The sequence below is a fragment of the Parasteatoda tepidariorum genome, chromosome 9, assembly GCF_043381705.1.
Source record: "Parasteatoda tepidariorum isolate YZ-2023 chromosome 9, CAS_Ptep_4.0, whole genome shotgun sequence".
NCBI lineage: Eukaryota > Metazoa > Arthropoda > Arachnida > Araneae > Theridiidae > Parasteatoda > Parasteatoda tepidariorum.
The window spans coordinates 29823585-29841425 of NC_092212.1; the positions used below are offsets into that span (position 1 = coordinate 29823585).

At 30.7% G+C, this 17841-nt stretch overlaps 1 protein-coding gene across 2 annotated transcripts in view; it reads right to left on the reverse strand.

Annotated features, from left to right (window-relative positions):
- Nucleotides 1-17841, reverse strand: part of LOC107438212 (neurexin 1) — a 275422-nt gene that overhangs the window by 57146 nt on the left and 200435 nt on the right. For both annotated transcript variants that reach the window (XM_071185922.1, XM_071185921.1), the window contains exons 6-7: nucleotides 4442-4468; nucleotides 2277-2444 (exon numbers count right to left, since the gene is read on the reverse strand). In XM_071185922.1, the coding sequence (XP_071042023.1) occupies nucleotides 2277-2444; nucleotides 4442-4468 (195 nt within the window). The remainder of the gene's footprint in view (nucleotides 1-2276; nucleotides 2445-4441; nucleotides 4469-17841) is intronic.

Genomic DNA, 17841 nt, shown 5'->3' on the forward strand with positions numbered 1-17841 from the left:
TATCTTTCATACATTAAGAAAGCTCCTTTTATTATAGTAACCTAAAACTTCTTCTAATTAATAAACAAAACTTTAACCGTACCTAATTAATTAAAATAATGCATATCGGTGGGAGTAAGTAAAATAATATGTTCTTATTTAATGGATGATGAAACTGAAGTTGAAGGAAGCATATTAAATTTTCTATGTCATTAGTTCTTTCGAAATTAAATATGGCTTTAATTTCATCGGAACTGGTGCGTGAATTGTGTATAAAATATTGTTTGCAAGAGAAATTTGTTTTCTATAATTAGTACTGATATAATTTATTAGGTAGGAGACAGTCTAGGAAATTTAAAAATGTAGAGAAAACAAAACGTTTTTATTAAATTGAGATCAAGTGTGCCCTTAAGGGATGATGTCTGAAAGCAATAATGTGGTTAGTAGAGATGTCAACTGCTCCGGACACGCCAAAATAATTAAAAAAAAAAAACCGGTTATTAATACAAAGTAAATTTTCCTAAACTTTTGACTATTTTTACTTGCTTTTTAATTGGCATAGCACTACACTACAGAATCATATAAGCCTACGAGTTATTTAGAAATAGGGGTGGATAAAAATCTACTCAATTGAATTTATTAAACCAAGAATCACAATTGATAAACTACCACTTTAAAATATATATTTGCTGTCCGGAGCAAGTTGGCATCTCTGGTTTAAATACTGCAGAAGGTTTTTGCTTATGCGGGCGTTGAGTGATACACATACCTGCCGACTCTTCCAGATTTTCCGGAAGAATTTATTTTCATATTTAAAGTGGTAGTAATTATATACTATTTTTTCTTTTATAAACTCAATTTTTAAATGATATTGATCACCACTATTCTTACAAAAATTAAGTACATATATTACTATGCGTTACTGTCATGGTTGTCAACTTAAGTTTTCTCAAATACAACGTATTTGTTTGCTTAAAATTGAAGTTTTAATTCCATTTTAATACCACTGGGAAAAATGATAATGGAAGAGATCAAAAGTTGGCAGGTATAGATACATAAAAATTGTTATAGTGGTATGTAAATTTTTGTCATAAAATGAATGTCATGTTTTTAAAAAGTTAACACGAAACAATCCTGGTCGATTCAACTATTCGATAACTAAAACACATAGTTATAGAGTTGTGTTATGAACAGGGTGAACATTTTTAGCATTTAAGTGGTTGCTGAGTAAGGTGAATTTCCACTGCTTCGATAATAAGTTATCTACCACTATAGCAACTTTGAGGAACTACTGGACGCTCTGTGCTTACAGAACTGCAACTATAGTGTGTTTATTTTTGTACCTTTATGTGCTTTTTTCGATGTTTTGATTTATTCTGAACACACTTTTATTATTGGGTGTTAAGGTGTTACTATTTTCAAAAATTTCGACAGCTTTACATCATTGTTGAGTACTTCTAGCAGTGCAATGGAGCAATATCTTGTGGGAAGATCTATTTCTGGTTTTCAAAGATCTTTTGTGACCAAGGGAACAAAAAATCTTTCAAAATGAGTTTTGCCATAAAAATATTTGATTTCAAACTTTTATTCGAGTCACCCTGAAATAATTATAGAATGATACCCTCCGCTAATCCCATTTCGAAGCTAATTCTCGGTAATTTAAGCGCACTTAAATACTGGTGGCTTCCTTTTTTTTACAAAATTGTTAGATTTTTTATATTTTTATAAAATTTATTTTCAGGTAGGTATACGACATTAAATTACTTTATAATTTTTATTAGTTTGTTATTTAAAGAGTTTGGTGTATGAACCTGGTGAGACACATTTTCTGAGTGGCTAGAATGGTGTATGAACCTATCGAGATACATTTTCTGTGTGGCTAGAATGGTGTATGAACCTGGCGAGATACATTTTCTGAGTGGCTAGAATGGTGTATGAACCTAGCTAGATACATTTTCTGAGTGGCTAGAATGGTGTATGAACCTGGCGAGATACATTTTCTGTGTGGCTAGAATCAGGGTAAGAAGAAAAAAAGTGTTGTGCAAACTATTTTAGTATAGATTTATTAAAAGGCTGGGGTAATAACTCCTTGCCTCATTTTATTTATCATACTTAATATGAAATAAAGTAGTGACGTAGTTGTACTGACTTGGTTACCAGTAAAGTTTATTTCTTGTACAAGGTAATTTTGAAATGTGACCAAACTGGTCGCCAAAAGCGGCTAGTACTTAATATAATTATACTAAAAATGTTCTTGCAAATTTACTGTCTTATAAGTATGAGGAATTGCATCTTACCTTCCGAACGCATCCAATAAAGTTGTTCCGCACCCGTGAAGCAGGTAGAAGTTGCGCTGCAGTAGTGGGTGCTGTTCCACCAACGTATATAACGCTGCTGGATAGCATGGAGAAGGATCCAGCCGTGGAACCACGTTCTGTATACACACCATCCACTGTCACAGACAGCTATAATTAAATGGAAAAGAGAATAGATTCAGTAAGTAATTAACACTAGGTTTACGGGACACACGTCAATTTGACGCATTTCGAATTTTATTAGGAAAATTACAAAACCCGTTTGCATTTTTATTTAATCTCTTGTAATGACTTTTATCCATTGATCGAGGTAAATATATATTGAAATCTATTTTCTTCAAAGGCGATGAAATATTGAAATTCCCTTCGTGGTATACCTATCTCTTACGGACATGCGTCAATTTGACGCAATCGTAATTTAGACAAAATTTTGAGTAAACATGCAAACACCACATCAATAATAAATAGGAATGTACCGACAAAACTTCGATCCGTTATCCGATATCGTTATCTCAAATGAAACAAGTGATAAACAACTGTTGCCGATAAGCAATAATAGGAAGAATAAATGCAGAATGTCAATTGATGTCTGATTTTGAAGGTTTCAGTAGCTTAGTTCGAGTATTGAAAAAAAAAAAAATACTAGAATATTTTATAAATATCTATGTCATATTTTCATTTTTTTTCTTATAGTATATAATTACATTGCTTTCTAAGTGCAGAGATTCCAACCGCTCTGGACATGCCAAAATAATTAAAAAAAATGGTAAATAACTACTAAGTAAATTTTGCAAAGGCAAAGTGGTGAATTATATAAGTCTATGAATTATTTAGAAATAGTGGTGGGTAAAAATCTGCTAAATTGAATTTATTAAACCAAGAATCGCAATTGATAAACTACCACTTTTAAATATATATTTTCTGTCCGGAGCAAACTGGCATTTCTGTAAGTGCTGTTATATGTATTTGTTCATGCGTCAAATTGACGCGTGTTCGTAGTGATAGGTATATAAGAAACATCCGTAAACCTAGTGTTAACGCAATAAAAAGTGTACAGTGTTCTTATAAAAAGACGGGACACCCGGAATAAGTTTTGATCCAATGATCGGGTCATCAATTAGCGCAGACGATATTTTAAGTTACGAAATCAGTCACAAAAACGTACTTCATCTGAATTAACATGAATAACATTGTTGTCAGTTTTAGAACTAAATATTATTGTTTAACATAATGTGGTACTTAAAATATTTCGGTTCAACTAAATGTGGAAAAAATATCACAATTCTTTAACCACAAATTTATTTTTTATAGAACACTACTAATTCTACCGTGTACTTGCTAATAAGGCTCAGGTTTGCCAACATTTTATGTTTTTTGAGAAAATATATTATAGTGGTAGCTAAGTTTATGTTGTAATGTATGATTCGTTTTTTCATAAATTTCATTTAAAGTTATTTTACACACCATTATGTGTAAATGATTCGACATTTTATACGAAACGCTACTTCGTTCAAGGCTTTTAAAATATTAACAAAATTACCTAAAGCTCTGAAAGCTTTAGTTTTTAATAGCTTACCACTCTATGAAATATTTCACAAAAAACATAATAATTGGCAGCCCTGTGATAAAACTGTCATTATCAAAAAAATTAACAGGCGGCTAATTTTTTTAGAAAACTTGAAAAGAAAAAATATCACAAAAAATCTCTCTAATAAAGAAGAAAGAATCTTTCTCATAAAATTTATTAATTAAAGCTACTACTGCTACATATATAGCATATACGTTTCTTTATCTCATTAAGAGATGATAAATTAGAAGCTTAAGTTAGATCAATAGTTTTAATAATTACACGATGAAAATTGTAAACATAAAATACTTCCAACAATTTAAATAATAACGCAAATGGCCTATATCTGTTTAAACTTAATGTGTTTTTTTTTGCATCCGATTTTTCTTACTACTATTTCGTTTGCATTTAGAAGTAATTAAATTCATTAAAAAATAAATAAATATGAATTGTAGCTCAATTCTTTTTATTTATCTTAAATTTTGTAATTAATCTAAATACGACGCTGCATAATTTTTATTCATTTTTTTGATTAATGAAAAAGAATCTAAGGTTAATATTAGATTAAAAAGAAACTTACATGGCAAAAGCCCGTAGCTCTTGTAATCTGAAAAGAGAAAAGAATACGATATTATTGTTATAGAATTATCAATCAGTTTCTTTTTCTCAATTTTGTTGTTCGATAAACCTAGCACATATTTATAATAGTAATATAACAAAGTATCAATAAAATAATATAGAATACATAATAGTATAATATATAATAGTATAATATATAATAAATAGTATAATATATAATAAATAATATTATATAAAATAAATAGAATAATATATAATAGTATAATAACAACAGATAAATAAAAAAAATAGGAAACAATTTTTGATTTGTTAATGCTCATACACCAATGCTTGCTGCTAGTTACAGGGCAAAAATAAGAAATTTTGCTATTGGCCAGTTCTAGCATTTTTAAGCATGTCCACTTTATTTTTAAACGTGCAGCCACTTTTTTTTTTAAAAAAAAAATCTAAAATTTTAAACGATTAAAAAAACTATTAAAATTAATAAGTAAGTCATTTCTTTTGACGCATTTCTCAAAGCATGGCAAACATTACAAGAATATTTTCTAACCCGGAGAAAAATTTGAAGAAACAAGCGTGAAACAATATAAATTTTAAAGTAAATTTTAAAATATTCATAATAATTCAATATTTATTTAAAAAAATAATAAAATGCATAAAGAGGGCATTTTCGTCGAGAACAATGATGACAGGATGGTGACTAGCGAACAATTTTTTTAAAAATTATTCTGCTGCTGGTGGCGACCTTTAATTTTGCTTTATACATTGCTAGTACAATGCTCTTTACAAAGTTTGAAATTCAAATGTTACGTAAATATGACATTCACTTTCCCAATGAGGTGACCCAGGTTGGAATCCCAGAGGTGGCAGGTTGATATGAATTCTGCTCCCGGGGTTCGCACTGACCACACTGCTGACGTAAAAAAAACCCGCAGTGGTATAACCGCAGATCATGGGTTAGAATCCAGAATAACTGTGGAAGGTTTTTGGGATTTTCCTCTTCATGTAACTCATATGCGGATTAGTCCCATACAAAAAGTTAAACACGACTTTTCAAATCAAAAAGCCAAACACGAAAGTCGAACAAGGCAAATTTCTCCCAGTACTTGATGCAGGTATTTCCTTGTCTTCTGGATTGGTTCAAAAATTACAAGGCTACGAAGTTAAACATTGGTAGTTGTAAACTCAGAATCGGGTCGGTTGTTCAACACTAGTAATAAAATAAAAATGTCAAAAACTCGAATGACATTGACTATTTTTTTTTTTTGCCATTTCACAATATGACTTATGAAAAATATTGCATTTATCCCAGGTAGGCCATAGTCTAGAAAGATTTAAAAGCTGGAAAAGTTTCAGAAAGTAAAAGGCTTTAATTAATTGCAACTTAAAAGCTTTTGGAAATTAAATATTTGTGTCAAAATGATCAACAAAATTAAAAAAAATTTAAACTTTTAATCTTTCCAAAAGCCTTGTAAAATATTAGTAATCTCTTCTTAAAGTTTTCGACATTGTCCCTACCCTGATTTATCCTAATTGTAGCTTTCGGAGCAGCTCTAAGCGTAAGTAATATTAATACATTTATGTAAAACATTGATATTTACATTACGCTAAAAATGACATTAATTATATTCCAAATTACATTATTTAAATTACAAATTACTTTATTTACTTTACAAATTACATTATTTATGCAACGTAAAGCGTTCCCGCAACAGTCAGTTGTCACGGATACCGGAGAGGTCATAGAAGTTATGATTATTAAGTTTCGTGATCAACGGCATGATCGCGGCAATGTAGTCAGCATAGCTCACAAGCCACCTTTCTTTCCAGAAAAACAACAAATATATATTGCAACAAATATATATTTAGCATATTCATTCATAATAATACAGCACCTATTATTCAAAACGATGAATAAAACTAAAGTTGCAATTGAAGTAATAATTTAGAAGTTACTTTATCACTGTACAATTCTTGTTTTTGACTGAGAAATTTCGAATGCTTAATAACTGAAACATCTGTCTATACTTAAAAGCTGGACTTAATAAATGTTTGCACTAACCCCATATCCATATTAGTCCGTTCTCTCTGACTAAGGGAGCTAAAAAAATTTTAATTTACCGGCAAACTACTAGTTGAAATACAAGAAAATCTGACAATAATTATTAAAAATAATAAAATTCTGAAAAAAAAGAAAAAGAAAAAAAAAGGAAAATAGCAAAAGCTCATATGATTTGTAAATTCAAGCTACCTTCAAAGGAAACGATACTAAAAAAGATCAATCATAGAAAAAAAATATGAAAGTTCGAATTTTCCAGAACTTTTCATTAAGCTTAATTAATTTCCCGATGTTTTCATCAGTAAAGTAATGTATCATCTTTAAAGAAAAATAAGCAATAAAAATTTCGACAGCATCGATTGTATAAGAATCACGCTTATTTGTTTCTTTTTTCGTCTAAGAGATATAAATAGAACCCAATAATTCTGCTCTTTCGTAACAACTAAGATTAAGAATGATGAAGTGGAATCTTGATTAGAAAAAAAGGATTTCGAGCAAAAGTTTGAAAATTAATTGATTTGTTTTAGAGAGCAATTTATTTGCGTTAAGTGTTTCGCTATTTTTTTTTTCTCCATCGCTATTATGATTAAGCTAAATAATTTCGTTAGTGCCAAGTATTTCAATTTGTTTAATCTTGACTCAGTAAAGAAAGTTTTATTTAATTAGCATTGCTGAAATTTATTTTTAAGTTACCTAAAATTTATATTTAAAGTGAAAACTCTAAACTTTGCTCAGTTAATTGGTTCTTCTTTTTATTTGATCATGTCTTAATTTTTTTTGCGAAACAATAAAATGAAGAAAACGTTTTTGCTGAAAATATAAAATTTATTATTTCATTAACTCAATTTGAAAATGCAAAAAGAATTTTCAGTGTTTTTTAAAATATTATATTTGAGCATGCACCGTCAGAAAAATTAAAGAAAAAAATTATATATATATATATATATATAAGCGTTTCAGAACTTCTAAGAGGAGTANCTAAATATCTAGCAGAATGAAGCGATTTTTTAAACAATGAATCTTACAATATGCAACATATTATTTCAATATCTTATTCTTAAACATATATATATATATATATATATATATATATCCGATTTTCCTGTTCTAAAAATCGATCGTATTAGCTCAAAGGAAGTGACTTCAAATATGAAAATTAAATAGCGCTGACTATTCATTAAGTTATTGAATTAGATACGAAGACGTACTTTCTATACGAATAAGCATTACCTTTTTTCGACTGATTCGGATTTTTGAATATCAAAATATAGAGGGTAGCTGCAATCTGAAAAATATAGCCTCATTAGTTTTAATTGATTAATTTAATTTAGATTGCCTATCTAGTAAGGAGAACGGTTGAAAAATTGAACCCTTTAGTATTGATTTCAGTTTTTGCTTTTTTTTTATCACATCTTAAAATTTGTTGCGAAATTTAAAAAAAGTTTCTGTTCTCACTTATAAAACTCGTTTAACTAAGCTAGATCTTATTAACACGTTGAATACCACGCTAATTTTACATGGCTTGCCCGTCTGGCCACAACGGTAAATAACTACAAACTAAATTTGCATATAGTAGGCAGATTTTGCTTGTTTTTTAAAAGATTTAGCATTACATACATGAATAAAATGGTGAATTATATAAGCCTACGAATTGTTTAGAAATAATGGTGGATAAAAATCTACTAAATTCAATTTATCAAACCAAGAATCACAATTAATAAACTATCACTTGAAAATATTTATTCGCTGTCCGGAGCAAGTTGGCATCTCTGTACATATAAATAAAACTATTTTTGAGTGTTCTATGTTGCATTAATTTCATTAAATTCATTAATTTCATTATTTTAGTAACAATAATAATACAAAAAATTAAATAATAGATGCAAATTAAGAATAGTATGCCTTGCAAGTTTTTACATTTTTATAACTATATAATTTGAAATCTCAGCGTACTAAATATGAGCAAAATCAGTTGAATAGTTTCTGAGTAATAAAATTTCAAAAATTTCATATTTCTAAACTTTTATTTATCAAAATCATTCCATCAATTTCGTTCAAAGTTTCTATTTTGTCATTTTAAATTATGTTGTTTGAAATGGTGCCAAAAAGCTATGGAAGCTGGTTATCCAGGGCTTTTCACCAAGCAGGCTCATTTAAAATTTAAGAATTCTGTATAACGCTTTCAACTAATAAAATTTATTATTTTATTTTTTGCAACCAACCTAAGTAATTGAAAATTTACGTTTATTAAGAAGTATAATATTTTTTCGTTGCAAAATAAATTTGAAATAATCGTAGTCGCAATGATGAAATTATAATGACGAGATTACATTAATTAGATTGTTCTTAAACATTATCGGCGATAAATTAAAAAAAAGTGCCAAGTAATAACCTGAACTCAAACGAAACCTTTGATAATCATATTCAATTCCGAAATTTTGACCCAGCTTAAAATAGCCTGAATGTTTCGGGGATGATTACAGCTTTTCCGTGTAATAAATAATACCAGAAGTTGAAAGCACGTGTTATGGAACAAATGGAGTGCATTTTCGGCAAAAAAAGGGACGAATCACAAACAATCGTTAATTTTGCCTTATAGAGTGAAGGATATCTTTATCATCTAGGTTTATAAGAAAATAATTACTGAAGAATACTAACGTTATGACCAAGAACGTTTCCTTGGTGAATATTCAAATTTACAGGGTATGGACAATAATGTGGAAACACTCAATTTAGAAAATACGTTTCAATTATGAGCTTCAGAAAATTTTAACACGTTCACGCCGGGATGACCCACCGGTGGGTCACGCTAGATTGTCTCATCGGGCGGCGCACCGGAGTAAAAACTGGTAACAAATAAATTTAATTATTTTAGTTTTTTTCCGGGAATAATAAAAATCCATAACTACCAATTGTTTTTAATGGATGCAATTTTTATATTGAAATGCTTCTTCGCCGTGATAAATTTCCTTACAGTGAATTGTTGAGAATAGAATCTAATATTGAAATAGTTCTTCTACCAGTATTTTCTCTTTTCCGTCCCGCTTCCATGCGCAACACCCGGCGTGAACGTGTTAAATAATGACGACGACCTGTGTTTGGTAAGGTACCAGTAAGCGGGATTTGCCCTAGGGCAAATGGTACTGTTAGCGTAGATAAATTCAAATGATTAGTTGGAACGTTGGAAATAAATAGTAACTCAGTATTCGGCGCGAAGCGCCGCTAACTGATTCATCTAAATTTAATAGGCATAGATTAGGTAGTCATNCAACACCCGGCGTGAACGTGTTAAATAATGACGACGACCTGTGTTTGGTAAGGTACCAGTAAGCGGGATTTGCCCTAGGGCAAATGGTACTGTTAGCGGAGATAAATTCAAATAATTTATTAAACATGGTATAATATGTAGCTTTAAGGTTATTTTTAAAAGTGGTAGTTATTAATAGTACATTAGCCTTTTTTAGTCCAGTAATACGTCATTTTTTTCCCTCTACGGGGGGTGTACAAACTTCGCATATTCGGTATGTGTATAAAAACGGTATGAAGATAAATACGATTTATACATGTTCAGTGGATAACGTCAAAAAGATTAGTACAAGTTGAACAAACTAAACTTTTAGAGAAACTCATTATTGATTAAATAGAGCTGCAAGCAGTCAAATGTTACAGGCATCATCTTATAAATTAACGATTCAATACTTAATGGTAATCCTATCGAAAATTCATTTTCCATACATCCCCATTTGAACGGTTTGGAGGATATGTTATATATATATATATATAANTATAAAAATAAAATTTTACGCCAAATGCGTAAAAGTTGGCAGGTATGTAAAGGATATGTTCCCGAAAGTTTTTAATATTATCTTTTATATGGGAAAGCTAAAGCAGTGAGATTTTTCGAATACTTTAGAATTTTTATTACTAGTTTTCTTAGAAAGTTGGTAAACCTAACAGTAAGATCTTCAAATTTGATGATTATGCTTTTATAAATAAAGTGCAGCAATGAGTTTCCTGATACCATTTGAAGTTCGAAGGGATGTGTGCTAAGAAAAATCCAGTCAAATGGCGAAATCTTTCATCTTAAATCTAAATACAACGTGCAAAGAATTCTATGAAAATTAAAGTCAAAGCAATTTCATGGTTATAATTGAATTTCACTGTTTTAACTTTCATCAATCAATTCGAGAATTAAGTGATACAATATGCATTCCAATTAGTCACGAAACTACATTGGCCACATTTATTAAATTCTTTTTCTCTCAAAAACGGAATTTCCTTTCTCATAATTATCTCATCGGTAAGCGGAAGAGAACAAAAAAAATTCTTTAGAGATATACCTCGTGAATCATTCCCCCTATTTTAGAAAGTTACTTTCCACACGATAGGTGTCGCTGTGAAACCATTCATTCTCAGTTTCAAAATCATCACTTCCGGAATAAAAGCCAAACGACATTTTGGAATCATTTTTTATTACTTATTTTTGGTATTCTTTTTATGGTATTTGCTGTTTTGGCTCGCTGCCAACTACTAGAGGTGAAAAGCTGTGCGAGGAGTATTAAACTTTAAATCGGCTGCAGACTCAAAATAAGTAAAAAAAAAAGTAGTTCGTTCGAGAAATAGAGAATGGTCAAAGAGACCAAAAGAAAAGAATCGATGTTCGCTTGACGATTAATCTTCATCCTTTTGTCCGGAAATCACTACGGAATCGAATCGGAACTTTCATTTCGAGTCTGAGATCTAAATGAGATCACAAAAATCCGTTGCACTGTCTCGATCTTGTGTTTTTTCTTCTTCAAACCTTTTTTACGATTCAAACTTTTAAATGTATACTCTGTCACTCTTTTGAATTCGCAAGTATTCGCCGTATTTTAAAGACTGAGATTTAATTTACATTTTTGAAATAAGAGAAGGTTACATTATTAAAACAGAATACAATTACAGGGCTGTCAATTACTATGCTTTTTGCTGAATATTTTATTGAATGGTAGTCTCTCAAGAACTGAAGCTTTTAGAAATTTTGCTAATTTGGCCAACATTTTAAAACCCTCACCACGAGAGAGCTGATACAAAGTGGCGTTTTATATAAACTGTCGAATCATATTCATGTAGTGGTATGGAAAAATTACTTTAAATCATAAGTACAAAAGAAAGAATAATACGTTAAAATGCAAACTTAGCTAGAAGAAATTTCCCCCGAAAGAGTGAAAAAATGGCAGTCCAATCAGACAAGAATTAAATATTAAAGTACATATTTTTCTACCACTCTGACTATTATTGAAATTAGTTATACCTTGAGGTTTTCAAAATCGAATTTATTGTTTCATGATGACATGTATTGTTAACCCTTTGGGGACGGGTGATTCAGAAAAGCATTCGCACAAAATCAGAATCAAGTTGTAATTAAATAAAAAACGGTAATTTAAATGTAGTCGTTGCTAATTTGTCAGGCTTACTTTGCTTTTACTTTAATTATTGTTAGTTTAATCATATATATAATCAATGTTAATTCAAAGTAAAACTAAATAGTTTTATTTTGAACAAAGTAATGGTGAATTAAATAAATCAAACAATTATAACTCCGCCCACAAATAAACTGCTAAAGAAATACTTTGAATACCAGTTTTATCTTTTTACCCTGATTGATATGGTTTTATGCTGTCACGTATTTGTGACAGTCGGCGCGAAAGGGTTAAAGAGAGCATTTAACTATCACTAGAGATAATTTTTGTAAATGATTAATCTATTCCAAAGAACATTGGTGGTTAAAATGTCGACCTTCCTTTATCAAAGGTTACACTACATTAAATTACCGAGTTTTATATACTAGTGAATTGAAATTATATTACTGTAGTGGTTGTTATACTATAGAAGTTAAAAGGTAGGTTAGATGACTTGATTCACTAATAATGCCATTGTAGCCCCCCTCCCCCCCAAAAATTATTTTATTATGTCAGTAAAGTTATTTTATTATATGACCCAATACCATTTTGACCTCACCATTAAAAATAAATAATTTAAAAATGTATATTCCAATATGTTGCCACTCACATGCAATTTTTAACCTTTTGCTAACGGCGCTCAGCGTGATGAAGCCAGTCTGGTCCACTTATTGTTCTAGCCATAAGCAAAGGGTTAAAATAAAAACTTGTTTTCTGAGTTTACACACATCGGGTTGTCCAAAAATAACCGATGATTAAAAAATCGGTTATCATATATATATAAATTTAATCATATATATAATCAATGATAATTCAAAGCATAACTAAATAGTTTTATTTTGAACAAAGTAATGGTGAATTAAATAAATCAAACAATTATAACTCGTCCCACAAATAAACTGTTACAGAAATACTTTGATTACCAGTTTTATCTTTTTACCCAGATTGATATGGTTTTACGATGGCACGTATTTGTGACAGACGAGCTTGGTGCAACATCACCTTAAAAAACTCAAAACATGCCAGAACAAAATCCTCAGGAAAATAAAAAAAGCAAGATGGTTTATCAGAACTAAAAACATACATCGCGACCTCAACATAGATTCTTTAGATCATCACATTGCAAAACTAAATTTCAGATTTTTTGAAAAAACCATTAATTGTGACACCGCAGGATTCACCGAAATTTTTACTTTTGAAAACTTAACAGAAGACATAAACCTCAGACCGATGGCAGCTCATTTTTGTTGTGACGTAATTTTATCTAAAATTCAAAATATTTAATTTCCTTTTACTTCAATTGCATTCCAATTACCAGGAAGAACCACCCCAAAGATCAAAATTCAAGACGAATGGGAAAAAGGCCGCTAACGGCCCCTGGCGCCCAGATAAATGTTGTTGTTGATGATGATGATGATTTGTGACAGACGGCGCGAAAGGGTTAACATACAGCGGAAAACATTGCACTGTAGTAATTAAGCATTTTATTCCCTCTTACGATTTCAACTATCTACCAGTTTTTCAATTTTTCTGGAAAGTGGCTATGTCTTTTTTCGAACAACCGTTAAGTTTGATTTTATTTTGTATTCTAAGTTGCAATTTTTAAATTTCCTGGTTTCAAAAGAAATTATAACGGAAATTTCTAAAATTTTTTTTGCACCAAAATAGAAAGGAAAATAATTAAAAAATCATTTGATAGAAATCGAAAAAAAATATGCATATATTTGAAAAAGTGAAGAAAAGCTGTTATTAATGGGCGACTTCTCAACAAATGGTGCTATGATTCCTGAATTACATTTGATTTATGAAACTTGTCTAAGACCTTAAAAATTCTTCGAGCCCTACAGAGGTGTTTTAAATCAAGAAAAAGTTTTCGTTTCACAAAATAAAATAGAAAAAAGCAAGTTGACTGTCTGTCTTTGTAGTTAGGAACGACTAACCACGGAAACTAATTAGTTGAATTCTTAATGACGTCATTAACTTTCTTGTTTCGATCAGAAACATTTCAGGGTATTTGTAAAAAAAGAATTTTCGACTGTTAGGTAAGTACTAGTGCAATCTGAAGTGCATCATAATAGTTTGTTAACTATTCCGAATGTTTGCTAGAAGTAAGTTATTTATTACTTAAATTTGTAAATGTTTTAGTATAAAAGTTATATTGTGCTATAAAAGATTTGAATCATTTTTTAACTAGGAATGCCTACGTGCTCACTTTGTGGGTAATATGTTTCGAGTTATAGCAGAATTTATGTTTTAATATATGATTTTGATTAATGATTTTAATAATTTTGATTAATTAATAAATGAACATTTGACTATAAACTGTAAGTGACCATTTATTGGCATTGGTGCATAAATCGTGGAATCGTCCTGCCTTTAAGTAATTTATAGCGTAATTCTACACTTTGTGGAGTGAAGTTATTTACTCATCTTAATTATGAACTAAAAGCCTCCATTAACTTTCTCTCAGGTAAGAAACAATCGAATTCACTGATAATAACATCTCCGTGCAACCCTTGAGAATTGATACAACCCTTAATGCGCGCCAAACTCAAACAGTGAATTCTTTTTCAGTCACTTACTTCGCTTTATCATCTGCTATTATACCTTTCGTTTTTCTAGCTAATCAAATATATTTTAAATTTAAAAACTTCTGTTTTCCCAGCCAAATGTCTCAAAAAGGACAAATTATTCACTCAAAAAGAGAATTTATTGGAGGTGCGAAATTTCATTAAGTGTATCGAATATTCAATGTTAAAAAAACTTGGTGAACGAGCTATAGCTTTTATATGAATTTTTGCATTCAGGAGCGTTATGCAGAGAGGCCAACTTGCTCCAGACAGCGAATAAATATTTTCAAGTGGCAGTTTTTCAATGTATGATTCTTAGTTTTATTTTATTTTATAACAGCCGTTGAACAGCTGACCCAATTGTATCGGTTTACGACTACTGATGTTCAACTCCGCAGCCTTGTAATTGTGAACCCAATCCAGAAGACAAGGGAGCTCCTGGATCGAGTATTGGGAGACATTTGCCTTCATGGAGGACTTTTTGATGGAGCTAACCCGCATTTGCCTTACATGGAGAGGAAGACCACGAGAACCTCCCACGGTTAGCCTGATGGCAATGGGACTCTAAGCCATGGTCCGTCTACCACTGAGGATATTTCACGTCAGCACTGTGGTCGGTGTAAGCCGGATGCGGAATTGTATCAAAAGGGATTCGTACCCGGTTCGCAGCATTGGAAGGCGAACGCTCTATCCCCTGAGCCATCGCCGCTCATGATTTTTAGTTTAGTCAATTCGAATTATTCGATTTTTAGTCATCACTACTTCGAAATAATTTAAAAGCCAATGAATGAAATGCCAATTTTTACGGTTAAGTCACGTTGAATCTTTTAAGAAATCGGCAAAATTAACCACAAATCTACAAATTTTAGGTTGTAGTTCTCTACCGTTATTTAAAATGCTTTGTAATGCTATTTAAAATGCTTTGTCGGAGCAGTTGTCATCTTGTCATATGGAAAACAAATTTAAATCAAATTTACTGAACAAAGACTCATACATTAAAACTTTTCAATCACTAGAAGAAATTTTCTCACAAAACGTAGAAAGTTGACACCATTGCTTTTGTTCCTTTCCATCGCTATATGTATAAACCATACCTGCCAACTTTTCCGGATTTTGCGGAAGATTTTATTTTCATATTTAAAGTGGTAGCAATACTCAGGTTATTCCAATTAACTGTTTGAATTATAATGATAATTATAAATGAGTTTGACCACCACTACATATGAATAATTACAATAAATATATAAAAGCATAATAATCCTTGCGCAAGCGAATTTCAACGGGATCAAAATATAAATAAATTTTTGAGTCAGATTGTCTTTCGTTAATTGTATTACAACCACTCTGAAAATCCATTCTCGGAAAGAGTGAAAGTTGACAGGTATGTATAAACTTTCAGCCTTCCAACAGGGTTGCCAACTACTACGCTTTTTGCAAAATATTTCATAGAGTGGCTTAAGCTTTTAGAATTTTCGGTAATCTTCCCAACATCTTAAAAGCCTCATTACAAAAAAGCTGAAACAAAGTGTAGTTTCATATAAATTTTTAAATCATTTCCATGTGGTGGGTGGAAAATATCTTTAAAGCACATTTGCAAAAGAGTAAATAATACATTATCATGATATACGCTTTTTGGGAAATTTCTTCTAGTGGTAGCTAAGTTTATGTTATAACATTTTCGGGACGGGAGAGTCATAAATGTATTCGTAAGGAATCAGTATCAGGATGTCAAAAAATAAAAAGCGGTAGCTTAAGTTTGGGCATAGCTAATTTTACAGACTTATTTTTGCTTTCACTTTAAATCTGACACAGCCAACCCATGTGTGTTATAAGTGCAACTATGCAATTTTTAATACGAACTAAGTAGTGATGAATTAAATAAAGCAAACAATCATTACCCAGCCCACAAATAAACTGCTAAAGAAATAGTTCGGCTAACAGTTTTATCTTTTTTACCAATGATTATCGCCACCCTGAGAATGCATGAATGACCATCACCTCCTACATCAAGAAGCCTCCACACGGTCTTTTATACGACTGTTTATAAGGTGAACCAGTTGTGCGCATGAATCCAAAACCTTTTATAAAAGTCCTAGTGTTTTGATTCATCTGGAATTTTAGAACAGTTTTGGTTGAGCAATGAGGTAAGCAGGCAATGGAGTTGCTTTTATGAATGTTTCAAGCTCTTTGCTTGAATAACTAAAAAGGAATCAAAAATAAATTGAGCAGCNAATGCATGTATGACCATCACCTCCTACATCAAGAAGCCTCCACACGGTCTTTTATACGACTGTTTAAAAAGTGAGCCAGTTGTGCGCATGAATCCAAAACCTTTTATAAAAGTAATTGAGAGAAGTTTGTCTTATATATTTGAGAATTGAATCTGTAGTGGTTGACAAGTGAATAAGGCAAACCAATAATATTCATAAATAAAACAATTTTTTAGACATATATTTGTTACCACTTTCTTATTTTAACTATATTCAGTATTAAATGACTCGTTCGGTAAGTGGATATCTCTCACAGTGGTCTGATCGGACTACCTGTAAAAAACCGTGTGGAGGCTTTCAGTTATAGGAGGCGTTGGTATGACTCGCTCGTCTCGAAAAGGTTAATGTATTATTCCATATTTTGTAAATTTGATTTAATTTTATTTTCCACAACTCTACTGCCTTACAGAAATGCCTACCTGCTCCATGCTGTAAAAAATATTTTCTAGTTGTGAAATAATTTAAGTCATTTTTAGTTCAGTATTTTTAATTTTAGTAATTTTTCCAACACTACATATCAAAAATTCAAAGCATCATATAAAATGCAATTTTATAGTAATTACGTCGTTTTGACATTTTTAAAGAGTAGGCCTAATTATTTATATTCTGCTAGTTTTACTATTTAATTTGCTACCAATTTATTAAAATGTTTGCAGAAAGCGAAACAATTGGCAATCCTGTACTAAGACACTTCTAAAAACTTCTTTTTGCAAGAAATGAAAAAAAAAAAACATTAGTAGCCATGTTGCCACACATAACCGAAACTTTATGTGACTCGTCTAAGTCAAATATGATTATTTTGAGAGTTTGATAAGTATGTTACAGATAGAACTATTTTTAAACTATTTTTTGTCATCCTGTATTATCCTCAGTAAAGCACGGCAATGAAATTTAAAATTTCTTACAGTATTTTGAGTTTTTTTATGTTTCAGCAAGCATATGTCATTCGCTTTTTATAAAAATTTCAATTTTCTGGTTGAATGGCAAAATCTATGCAAAAAAATTTCATTTATATAAGAATCCCCTCAAAACTTGCTGAACTCCTTAACTCTAAATTTAGA